We start from the raw sequence: 12,249 nt of genomic DNA on the forward strand, positions 1-12,249 counted from the left end.
TTTTTTTCCTTAGGTCAGGGTTATTGTAGTTAACAAAAAAAAAAAAAAACTTGTTACTTGAAATAAAATAAACTTTATAAACTGAAAGCTATTTTATTTCAGCTAGTTGGAAAGTAAATATTTCTCATTTTCATTTAGCTTAACTTGATGTACCAACGTTAATTAAAAATTAAATAAAAAATTAAATAAAAAATAGAAACTATAATAGTATCCCAGTGATACTAAAATAACACTGCCTTAGATGCAATTAAACCTGGATCATTTTATGGCACAATTTATTTATTTTTCTATATCAAATTATCTGTTATTAAATGTTCTGCCTTTTTCTCTTTAATATTTTAAGTGGCAGGAATTTTAATGAAAAAAGATCCTATTTATTTACATTGAAAAACAACTTGAATAATGTGGAATTATGTTATGTAGCATTATTATAGCATTGGTCATTTTAATTAAAAACATTATAGTAACAACTTTAACAAAAAAGAAAATTCATGAAACTTAGGATTGTGTCTTTTTTTAGAATTAAAATCGTATTAATTGTCAATTATATTGATATGCTCGCAGACTGTAGTTGTTTCACCCTGAAGGGTCACTCTATAATCCTGCATGACAGTCCAGTCTATACTAAGTGACTGTGGATCAGGTGGCCATGTTCCCTCGCATAGCTCACAAAAATAACAATCAGCATGACCTCAGCATCTGTCAGGTTGCTCCTTGGCTTTAATGTTTGTTGACAGGAAGAAGGTTTTTTTTTTTTTTTAATCTTAATAAGTGTCCGTATTATGCTATTTAAAAGGTTCGTAATTTTGTTTTGGAAGTCTTTTACATGCATCCAAGGTCAAAAAACACTTTAATTTTCTCATAATATACATTGCAGCTCCACCTCTTTTCTCAGTGTCTGAAACGGTTCAATAAAGGATTCTCTAAGCCTCTACTTTTCGTGAACCCACTCTGCTCTGATTGGTCAGATGGCCTAGTTCTACCGCTTACAGCACGTATCAGAAACTAAATGCCCATTACCCTATCTGAATTTCACCATTTGTATACACAGCGATAAGGACAGTAATAATAGTGTTGGTATTACCATATCGATTTGAGTCTGAGTTCTTGTGCTTTGGAAGTGCATGCAAAGTGGATTTGCTTTTGCAAACAGCATCTTCTCTACCTATTGATAACACAAACCAAGCTCTTTCAGGTCTCAGCTACAACTGCACAATGAAAAAATATCCTGAAATTTAAAATATGTTAAAAAATAATGCCTTAAAAAAATATGGCAGCAACCTTTTAGGTTTTACCGGACTTAAAGGGATAGTTCACTTTGAAATTAATTTTTGATATGTTTTAGCTTACCTCAAGGGCATCCAAGATGTAGGTGTCTTTGTTTCCGCAGTAGTTTCAATTTTGATATTTTTAGGTCAAACCGTTCTTGTCTGTCAGTCATATAATGCAGGTCTATGGTCACTGTCTCAAAACACAAGCACAGAGTCCAAATTAAAACAATTCCCCACGTCCAAATGAAACAATTCCCCATCATAAGTACACATTGATGGCCTAAGACACGAAACGAGCGGTTTGTGTGAGAAAACGAACAGTATTTATATCGTTGTTATCTCTTGAAAACAGCACACGTCCAAATGATCTGACGGCGCGGGCGGGTATAGATATATACATAGATGTCGTATAGATGGGTATAGATGTATACACTAGATGTCGCCTTCGCTACTGCAGTTCATTGGAACGAAACCGTAGCCAAGGCGACATCTATGTATATATCTATACCCGCCCGCGCCGTCAGATCATTTGGACGTGTGCTGTTTTCAAGAGATAACAACGATATAAATACTGTTCGTTTTCTCACACAAACCGCTCGTTTCGTGTCTTAGGCCATCAATGTGTACTTATGATGGGGAATTGTTTCATTTGGACGTGGGGAATTGTTTTAATTTGGACTCTGTGCTTGTGTTTTGAGACAGTGACCATAGACCTGCATTATATGACTGACAGACAAGAACGGTTTGACCTAAAAATATCAAAATTGAAACTACTGCGGAAACAAAGACACCTACATCTTGGATGCCCTTGAGGTAAGCTAAAACATATCAAAAATTAATTTCAAAGTGAACTATCCCTTTAAACTTGCGGTAAAACCCTTAAATCCAAAATCTGTACACTAACAGTATTTTACAGTAAAATTACATAATATTTCCCTGTTAAATCTATTACAGTTGTGTTTGAGGGCAGATCAAAGTAGATCGTGGTTCGTGGGTAGACAGTGAAGACCATAGGCTGGCATTATGCAAATTTGTTACAAACCTAAATAGATTTGTGCAGGATTTAAGACTGTAATTACCGATGACTCGTTTCACGCAGTTCAGAATCGGTTCTTTCTTTTGGGAAACAATGACTCCATTTATTTGCTCTTTGAAACTTTGCAGATCTTTTACATTCACAAACAGCTATAGTACACACTGCATGACAGGTAATATTCGAAAGAGCATAATAGGGGCACTTTACCCTGGGATAGTGAACTTCCTGCGATATGCATTATTTCAAAAGTTGCTGTTTAGATGGGTTTGCATGATTTTGTGGATGGTTTGTCTGCTTGTTTGTGCACAGTGCATATCTTACCCACGTGTTCCTGCTGTATGTGTGTGTTTTAAGAGGCCACAGGAGAGTTTATCAGCACAATTTCAGCACAACCGTAATCACCACAAGGCTGCCGCTGTTTCCACCTGCATGCATGCACACATTTCATAGGCAAATACTCACAGAAAACCTGTCAACCCTGTTTTCTTCTTACTACACCACCTTCATCTCCTCGTGGACTTCTTGCATGCCTGTTAAAATGTTTCTGCTCCACTAGACCTTCGTGCTGTACGTGTGTACCAGCCTTTCTCAGTGGCATGCATTGTCATAACTGGTTTAAATGCAGGTGTAACTGTATAAAGTTGTGTTCTGTTGCCCTCCCCCCCCCGCAGTGGATTCACTATTGAACTGGCCTCTGCGCTCACTGTTGTTTTGGCGTCCAATATCGGACTTCCAATCAGTACGACACATTGCAAGGTAAAGATCGGGTCAGACCCCAGCTGGCCCCCTCAGGTTATTGTGTGCACGCCACCAGAGAGAGGAGGGAACTGTCTGTTTGTACAGGGAACAAGAGCTGCCAAAATCAGCTTTCAGCATATGATGCTGTTGTGAATCACAAAAAATGATGAACAGCAACACTTGACACCCTATCCACAAATAGGGTGCTGTTCCTGCTACAATAAACGCACAAATCACTTGTACTTAGAAAAAGAACTATTAGATAACATAAAATGAACATGAGTTGTAGGAGTTTCAAAATTAATCCTGTATATATTAACATTTAAAATCATACAATGATACAATTTTACAATTATAATTCATTGTAGAAAATTCTTATTTAGCTTTAATTACCACAAGCATAAACAATTCTGAAAATGTAAATGAGACTTTTATTGTTGATTTACATTCCTCCATTGTACCCTTTTATTTATGGGAAATATAAGTTGATCAATAATCAGTGTTGTTATTTAACTAAAACTATTAAAAATAGCTTTTGTTAACTGAAATCTTTAAAACTTAATGTTAGAAATGTTGTCTCGGGAACTAACTGAAATAAAAGTTTAAGTTGAAATACTAAATTGACTAAAACTACAACCAAAATAAAAAAATGAATTAAAACGAAATATTTTAAAGAAAAGAAAAAAGAAAAAAAGCATATAATAACATGACTAAAACTTAAACTAAAATTAAAATGAAAGCTGAAAATATAAAAATAAAATTTTACTACTTGAAGTGGATGAGCAACATTTTCTGAAGGTCAAGCACCTCTTTTTCCAGACATTTGTTGCATTTATTTTTAATCACGATTACTCTGGCAGGCACCCTAGGTTCTCTGAGGTGAGTCATCCAGTTACTGATGTCATTGGCTCGGTCACTGTTTCTGATGGTTATAAATCAACTTTACTGCACACTGATGTCAATCCTGGGACAATGAACCCTCTCATCAAGGCTAAGGCGGCTCTCTCAAACCCTTTAGAAATGAAGACGAGTACTCCCTCTTCTCTCGCACGTGGCCTTGGTGCATACAGAATGAAATAACTCTGTCTTCTCTTCACAGATTTATGTTTATTTATTGTGTTAAGGATTGTGCTTCACATCATCTCTTTGTCCCCTCGTCATCTGTCTCATGGCATGTCGCTGTGTATTTGTCCACGTATGCTCGGGGCCACTGGTGTCTTGCTCCATGCTATGCCTGTCTCTTACATTTTATCTGTTGTTTGTCTTTGTCTTGTCATTTGTCACAGTGGATTTTGCATTGAAGTAATGAGCGCTCTAACAGTGCTTGTTGCCTCAAATGTGGGCGTTCCTATAAGCTCCACCCACTGCAAGGTATTGGTATAGTAGTGAAGCTTTGGTAGTGCTAAACTTCACCCCATAGCTTCACTAGCATAATCACCGAACAGCCAATCAGTGCTCACCTCTGCAAAACATGTCACTCCATGATTGCAGCTTTGATTCACTTTTTTGATTCTTTCTTTTTTCATCTACTAAGTTGTTTTAAAGAAAAGGTAGTAATCGAAGTCTGTATGTTTTTTAAAGTTACTGTGTAGTGCATACATTTCAGTTGAGATACTAAACGTGTTAACCACACCTTGTCACTTGCAGTGATGCCATTTAAAAGTAGTTAATTTTTCCTCATTACCATAGGTCAACAGCCTGAACTGTTCACATTCAGCTGACAGTCCAGCAACCTCGCCTATAGTCAAAAATCTAAACAAAAATAATCCTATTTACTTATTGTTTCTACAAATCCCTGGAGTGGACATGAGCTGACCTCTATGTATTCTCTTGCGTGTGCTGGGATGCTTTGTAATTCAAGGGCTTTAAGCATGTTTGGCTTCATTCTACTCCATGACCTCTCTATTCAGATTTATAAACATCTTGTAAAATCTTTCTAGTGCTTTAAAAACTGGATTGAGGCTAATTTGGATTAGGGCTGTCAATTTAACATGTTAACAGTTTGGATTAGGGCTTTCAATTTAAAATGTTAACTCTTTCCCCGCCAGGGTTTTTGAAAAGTTGCCGGCATTTTCACAAAACTTTCATGGCTTTTATTTTTGTTAAAACCACAGAAAAATGATATTTTTCTTTAGGCTGATGATTTTTGTTCATGGAAATCCGCTGCAACAAAATGTTTGAATTAATGTTTTTACCTAACTTGAATTGAAACTGGGAATCGGAATCGATAAGTAGGATCAGAATCGCTTAAATTCAGCCCGATACCCAACCCTATATCCAACAGTTTGCGACTATATGCAACAATTCAAATGCAGAATTTATCGGAATTATATAAACAACATTTGGTCTCAAAGTATCTGGCCCCTACTGACCAGTGTTATTTTACTATTATTTATCAACTATTGTAGTATTTATTATATTATTTGGATTTATTAGTTTATTTTAAATTTTTTTTAATTTTCATTTTAATTGGAGATTGTTTGTCATTTATGTGCTTTTGTCATTTTTATTCATTTTAGTTTTTTTCGTGTTTTTTTTACTTTAGAAATGTTTAAGTTTAAGCTTTTCATCTAATATTTATATTTGATTTCATTCAAACTTTTTCAATATTGAAAATGTAGTTTTAAGTTAACAGTAACACTGTTATTGACTAGCAGCTCAATTTAGTTTTTTTTGTTGTTGAAAATATGGGAACAAATCAAGATTTAAACATCTTTAATAATGTTAGTTCTTTGAATTCTCCATTTGAGGCCTTTTCTGAGTAAATATTGATTTAATTAAATAATCCGCATATGTTCCAACATATTATTACTACTTTTTTTTTTCTTTTTTTTTAATCGATTGACAGCCCTAGTTTGGGTATTCGAATTATCAGCATTACTGTTGGGAGCATGTGTCATGTTTGTGTCATAGCATCCAAAACATGAATTGGCAGGCCATTCAGGTTGAGTTTTGTGCAGTAAAGCATCATTTTGAAACCGGAACAAACACATGGCAGCTGTGGAGGAGTCTCATCTTCATCAGGTGTATATTGATTAAAGCCTCAAAAAATTGAGTTGCTTGTTTGCTAAACAAATGATACCACCAAATTCACAAAAAGGTCATGATGCTTGGCTTGAATTTGTGGATTAGTTGCATGGCCCACTACATCTTACATGAAGTTTGCAAAGTTCAAGGGGTTTAAATGTTGAAGAAAGTCATGAGAGAATTAAAGGCCTGAAGTCTTTTATTCTCTGTTGTTGACTTTGGGTTGACTTTTGCTCCAGATTTAGTCCCCCCTGTGACGGAGGCTTCGGTTACACTGACCGTATAAGAACAGCCAGATCGCTCTTGTATCTAGCACAACACCTGTCACCAGCACCACTGAGTCACACAGCATGTATGGAAATGTTACTCCTCCCGCTGCCCTGTGGTAGGCAGGACATGACAGGACTTTACCTTTCAAGCAAAAAGAGAACATGACTAATGCAGAGCAGGATAATGGCTTTGTTAAATGGCTTAATTGTAATTTACGGAGGATTGACCCAGATTTTATAAAGGAAAAGAAAGCTTAATTTCAAACCTTGTGGTACTTTGTGTCCTCTGACTAACCACTGCCCCCAGTACTTTGCACAATTAATAATCAAATCCATGTATTTTGTTATGGCAGTGCATTCAGGAGACATATTAAGCACATGACCCTATGAAATCAAAATGGAAGTTTTCTGGCTTTTAGCTCATGTCTGTTAGCTTTGAAGCCATGTATTGGCTAGTCAGAGCTTTTGCCAACATTGTTGTGCGATATATCAAATATTTCCTATATATTCGTGTTGGCGATATAAAATGTGGTCCATATACTGTAGTAATAATTTTAGATGGCTTTCTGAACATTCAGTTTGCTAAAGACAATCCTGGTTTCCATTACAGATTTGTGCAGAACTTATGCGATAGTTGCTAAATGTCGATTAAAAAGCTATTGCTAAATGACGCCGTTTCCATTAACCGATGTTATGCAACTAAAATGTCTTTTTTTTTTTATATATATATATAATTGAACAAACCAAATTTATATATGAATAAAGCAAAATGTAACCTAATTTAAATCTGTTCATCATATAAAGCAATCATGTACCTTCAGAAGACTTGGATTAAATTGCTTGATTCATATGGATTACTTTTATGATGTATTTTTATCGTTCGTGGCTGAAGTGACAAACATGCTGAGAGAATATAAAAAAATATATGCATTTGTGTTTCAAAGATGAACGAAAGTCTTACCTATTTGGAATGACCCGAGAGTGAGTAAATGATGACAGAATTTTCTGTTTTGGGGCGAACTATGCCTTTTAAACATCATTTCTGTATAGTAAATATTGTTATATATTACATCTTGATTATAAATCATATTTTGATATATTTCAGCCTGTTAACAACAAGATGTCTCAATTTCTAAGCTATGTTGCCCTCAGCGCTTTTGACCACTAAAAAAAGTATAATAATAATAATGGGGTGAACACTTTAATGTGCATCAATCTATCATCCTGATTCAACAGGACATAAAACTACTATTGTGATTTCATGGGGTCTTTAAAAAGCCTTCAGGAATAACAAAATACATTCCATAGATATTGTATCCCTAGTTCCCCATCCGAAAGATGAAATCCATGTTTTATTGCTTTCATTTCATGTTTGTGTATCGTGCTACTGCTGATTTTGCCTCTGCTGTGGGTGCAGGTGGGCTCAGTGGTGGCGGTGGGCTGGATCCGCTCTAAGAAGGCTGTGGACTGGCGTCTCTTCCGGAACATCTTCCTGGCCTGGTTTGTCACTGTCCCTGTAGCAGGCCTCTTCAGCGCTGCTGTCATGGCCCTGTTCGTCTACGGCATACTGCCTTACGTCTGAGACGGGAAATGGAGAAGAGAGAAGAGGAGGTATAGGAGGGTAATGATGAAAAAATAAAACCGAGACAGAGACAGAAAAAAAATTCAATATCATGATATAAGGGGACAACCAGAGGGTAGGGAGAGTCTTCAAATGCTGCCTGGAAAAGCGTCCAGAATCCTTTGACTTAAATATCCTTAATCTTGTCAAGAGTATTTATTTCCGTTTCATTTTTCTATTGTTTTGTTGAAATGTTACCATAAACCGCAAGGTCTTTGACTCAGTGATATGAAATGGTACATTTTCAAAGTTCCAAAAAATAGTTCTCGTACATCTGTGGTCCTACATGTTCAAAGGAGTAGACAGAACTGGACAGATGTGCACATACTCAGTGCATTCGTAACCATTGCAATTGCCAATCTCACATAAAATATATGTACATGAAGAACGGGACTTTTATGGCACAATTCACAGTATATTGGCACAAAATATAGTTAACTATTCCTGGGCCTCTAAATGTAATGTTTTGAAATATGCCATGTGTGGTGTGTTATAACCGCACCTGTATTGCCATTCGCTGAAACATCAAACTTCTGCGTAAACGACACTGAGAAGCATCCTGCTGTTCAATACCTACGTTAGCTGCATTGCTAAAATCATACCTCAGTCAACCCTCTATGCCACATAAAAGACAAGTGACAAAACTGTGCTATCTCATAATACATGACATATTATAAGATTAATAATTTTTCTAGTGGATAATGTGCAAGAATTCCCTGTTCTTTTATTGTTGTATTTATTTTTCGATATGTTACCATTCAGACCTTTTTTTTTTAAAACAAAGGTGTGAAGACAAAATCATGTTTTGAACTATGTATACTACTATAATTTCTACTGTGTATATATTCAGCTTTGGATTTTAGATTTTTTTAGTTATGTCTTATTTCGAGGTCTTATATTGTTACATATAAGGAGACTTTAGACCAGTTTTGGTAGTTGCATGAAACGTATGCTCTTCCAAGCATATGAAAATGATCAAATATTAAACATTTACTTTCCTATGACAAGACACTACATTCATAATCCTGTCAGGGTATATCAAGAATAACTTAAAATAAACGATTTACCACTTTTTCTCCAATCGACTAACCTAGAAAATTCCCATGTCAATTCACCATCATTTTAAAGATGTTAAAACTTAATGAGGGGATCAAGGAGCATATCTGAGGTATTCAATGTAAACTTTCAATAATTCAGCTTTTTTTTTCTTTCTTTTTTTACCCATACGTATCAATAGGTGATTTGAACTCATTTGATTTTATTCCCTTTTTGGAAAATAGCCAAAGATTCTGATGGTCAAGTTTAATTGCCAAACTATTTGACAGTGGTTGTAATTACAACAATCTAAATGATGTCCAAACAAAAGAGATCAGTTTGTCTCTGTATTGCGGAAAGTATATAAAGGATGCTAGTAGTTCAGTCTAGCCCTAGTATAAAATGTTCTTCGAGCCCAATGGATGATGCCAATATAAAAACCTGTATGTGCCGAAACAGCCAAAATCCCCTAATGGGCACTTGGGTGAACCCATAAAACCAGCACAAACACACAAACGTAGATTTAACCAGTTCACATAGATGGTTTGTTTGGAGAGGCAGTATTAGATGCTGGGTCGGCTATCGGTGAATCTCATATCAGCATCCAGCTACTTGATTCAGCCTCACTGATAAAGCCTTCAGTACTGATATCACATTGAGCTTTATCAGAAGAGGAACTTGTTTAACATCAGGTCAATATGTGGTTCAGAGACACAAATGTGTCATAAAATGAAAGGTCAATATGTAACAACCTTTTTGTGGCCCTGACACCACAAGAAACCAAAAAGTCTCATGATTTCCGTCCAAAAAATGACCATGCTATATCAGCTGAACTGAGCTTAGATGTTTGTCAGACACCGTTGTAATCTGCCTCGGGATAGTCACCTGATTTGGAAACTGTACAAACGTGTGGCTTTGAACCAATGCAAAGTGTTGCTGTTTCTTTGTGTGTGTGTGTGTGTGTGTGTGTGTGTATTAATTTTGTTTTTATTTTTCATCAAGAACAAATCTATGCTTAAATGGCCATTTGCCTTGTAATGTTGTGCTTTACTGTTTGTTGGATACAGTAACTTCAGTACTGTGGTGTTTACATTGTAATCATATTGTAGAATAACTCATTGCAGTTGCCTAAATATGCCAATCAACTAACTATTAATCACAAATTAAATATGAAATAACCAGGCATAGTGCAAAGGTGTTTCATGTCATTTTGTGTTTTAGCAGTGTGATCCATCATGATCCTGTGTTACTCACACTGCTACATGTAGTACACAACTTTACATGGTGGATAAGATAAAAAAATAAAATAAAAAAAAAGATAAAAAAGAAATGAATAGATATATAAATTTCATTAAACTATATTTTTCTACATATATAAGTTTTACCTAGGTGGCGACTTCTTACATGGAGAGTAAACTGGGCTCCTGAGCAGCGATTATATGAAAGTACCAGTAACTATTATAAGAAAATTCAGTGCTGAATACCACTGAACATTTTCTTAAAGATGATTGACAGGTGTTAGTAATGTGGATTGGTTCCATATATCCATTGTTTTTTCTTACCCAGGTTGCGAGTTGTTAAAATTCAACAGTTTTTCATGATTATTTTTTGAGAAGTAAGGTTGAATACCTTTGTAATTTTGTTTCCCTGAAATGCAATATTGAGCTGCCAGACTGTGGTCAATCGGACCTTCACCAGCAGTGGCGTTACCAACGTTGAGAGTCAGACACAGCGAAACGTTTTACTAACCTGCATCCGATATTTTGCATCAAACTGGCGATATAATTAGCCTTTCTGCTACGACTTTGTTTGTTTTATAGCGGCACACCAGCGAAATCATTCACATGCGCAGTCAAAAGAAAAAGCCAGAAACACTTAACGCTAGTACACGAATGCAGACGCTCTGCGTTTGACCAGCACACATGCGCTCTTGTGTTGCCTAAAGGGGAGGATTTAGTTAACATTAAACCAAATGATATTTCATCTAGGTAATTTGCTATAAAAATTGTCTTTAAATTTCTCAATTAAATTCTCTTCGGACTGTTGCTCTATCGAGAAAGTAGTTCACCTGAAAGCAATTTACGCTAATTCCCTCTATAGTACGAAATCCCTGAAGCGATATGGTGATGGAAAAAATATATTTCAATGCTTTTGCGTTTCCTCAAGAAACTTGAGTTCTTTGCAAGCGAGCGCAAACATTTCACAACCGAACGCAAAAGCGTTGACATATTTTTTTCCTTCACTATGCCGTACAATATCATTGGGAAACGTGATGCGCGCTTGAGTTGCGCTGAATTTCGTAATTGTCTGCGTTCAGGTATTTGTGTAACTGAACATTGGGCTGCAGTAGTTTGGCCACAGAGTTAGTTCTGACTCTTAGTCACTACTATGCTAGATCAAAAACTTCAGTGCCGTTTTGTGCTTTTTTTTTTTTGATGGACGTTTTATAATTGGACATATCCAAAGAAATCACTAGGTAGGAGTTGCGCAAACAAAATCATCCATATCCTCAAACGGTGTGATGACAAAAGGTTTCATAACTGTCCTTGGCAGGCTATAGTGACATCCTCCCGTAGTGAACCAATATCATTTCAGTTTCCATGTTCTTATCTGCAATTGAAAATAGAATGTAGCCCAATCCTCTACTGGCCTGCTGATTGCCTGCTGTGTCGTCTCTATTTCCATGATGAAGTGAATGCTATGCTGTTAACTGTCTGGTACCATCTGAAGACAGGGCTTTAGATTTAACCCACTTATCTGCATATGTACTGTATTGCTGTATTCTTTCTTTTTGGAACTTTTTTTGTGAAAGTTGTCTGCATTTTAACTAATTAAATTATGGGAATTAAAATTACAAAGAATAACAATCTTCCGATCTCCTGTTTTAATTTGTTGATTGATGTTTTAAAGTTGAATCTCAACCCAGCTTAATATGGATGGACAAACACTGCACAGCCAAAAAAAATTGCTGTTTGGATTAAAATTGGCAAATGCTTAAGTGTCTATGATTGGATCATTATTGCAGTGATTGTTTCTAGCATGTTATATGTGTGGCAATAGTTCTTCTAAACCTAACTGAGGGAGTGTGTAGCGCTTCATTTCTTAAACAACCATGTAGGAAGACACATCATGGCCATATTCCAGGATGACAATGTCAAGATTCATCAGGCTCACACTGAAAGAATGGTTGGGAGGGAGCATGAAGAATCATTTTCACACATGAATAGGTCCAAACACTAAATTCATTGAAAG

General features: G+C 35.9%; 1 protein-coding gene across 4 annotated transcripts in view; it reads left to right on the forward strand.

Annotated features, from left to right (window-relative positions):
• Nucleotides 1-8,005, forward strand: part of slc20a2 (solute carrier family 20 member 2) — a 39,929-nt gene extending 31,924 nt beyond the window's left edge. For 3 of the 4 annotated variants that reach the window (XM_084389102.1, XM_084389104.1, XM_084389103.1), the window contains exons 10-11: nt 2,979-3,063; nt 7,759-8,005. In XM_084389102.1, the coding sequence (XP_084245228.1) occupies nt 2,979-3,063; nt 7,759-7,923 (250 nt within the window). In that variant the 3' untranslated portion in view covers nt 7,924-8,005. Of the gene's footprint in view, nt 1-2,978; nt 3,064-4,331; nt 4,417-7,758 lie in introns of all 4 variants that reach the window. The other variant, XM_084389105.1, reaches the window with a different exon arrangement.
• The last annotated feature ends 4,244 nt before the right edge of the window (nt 8,006-12,249 follow it).

The sequence above is a fragment of the Rutilus rutilus genome, assembly GCF_951802725.1.
Source record: "Rutilus rutilus genome assembly, chromosome: 19".
NCBI lineage: Eukaryota > Metazoa > Chordata > Actinopteri > Cypriniformes > Leuciscidae > Rutilus > Rutilus rutilus.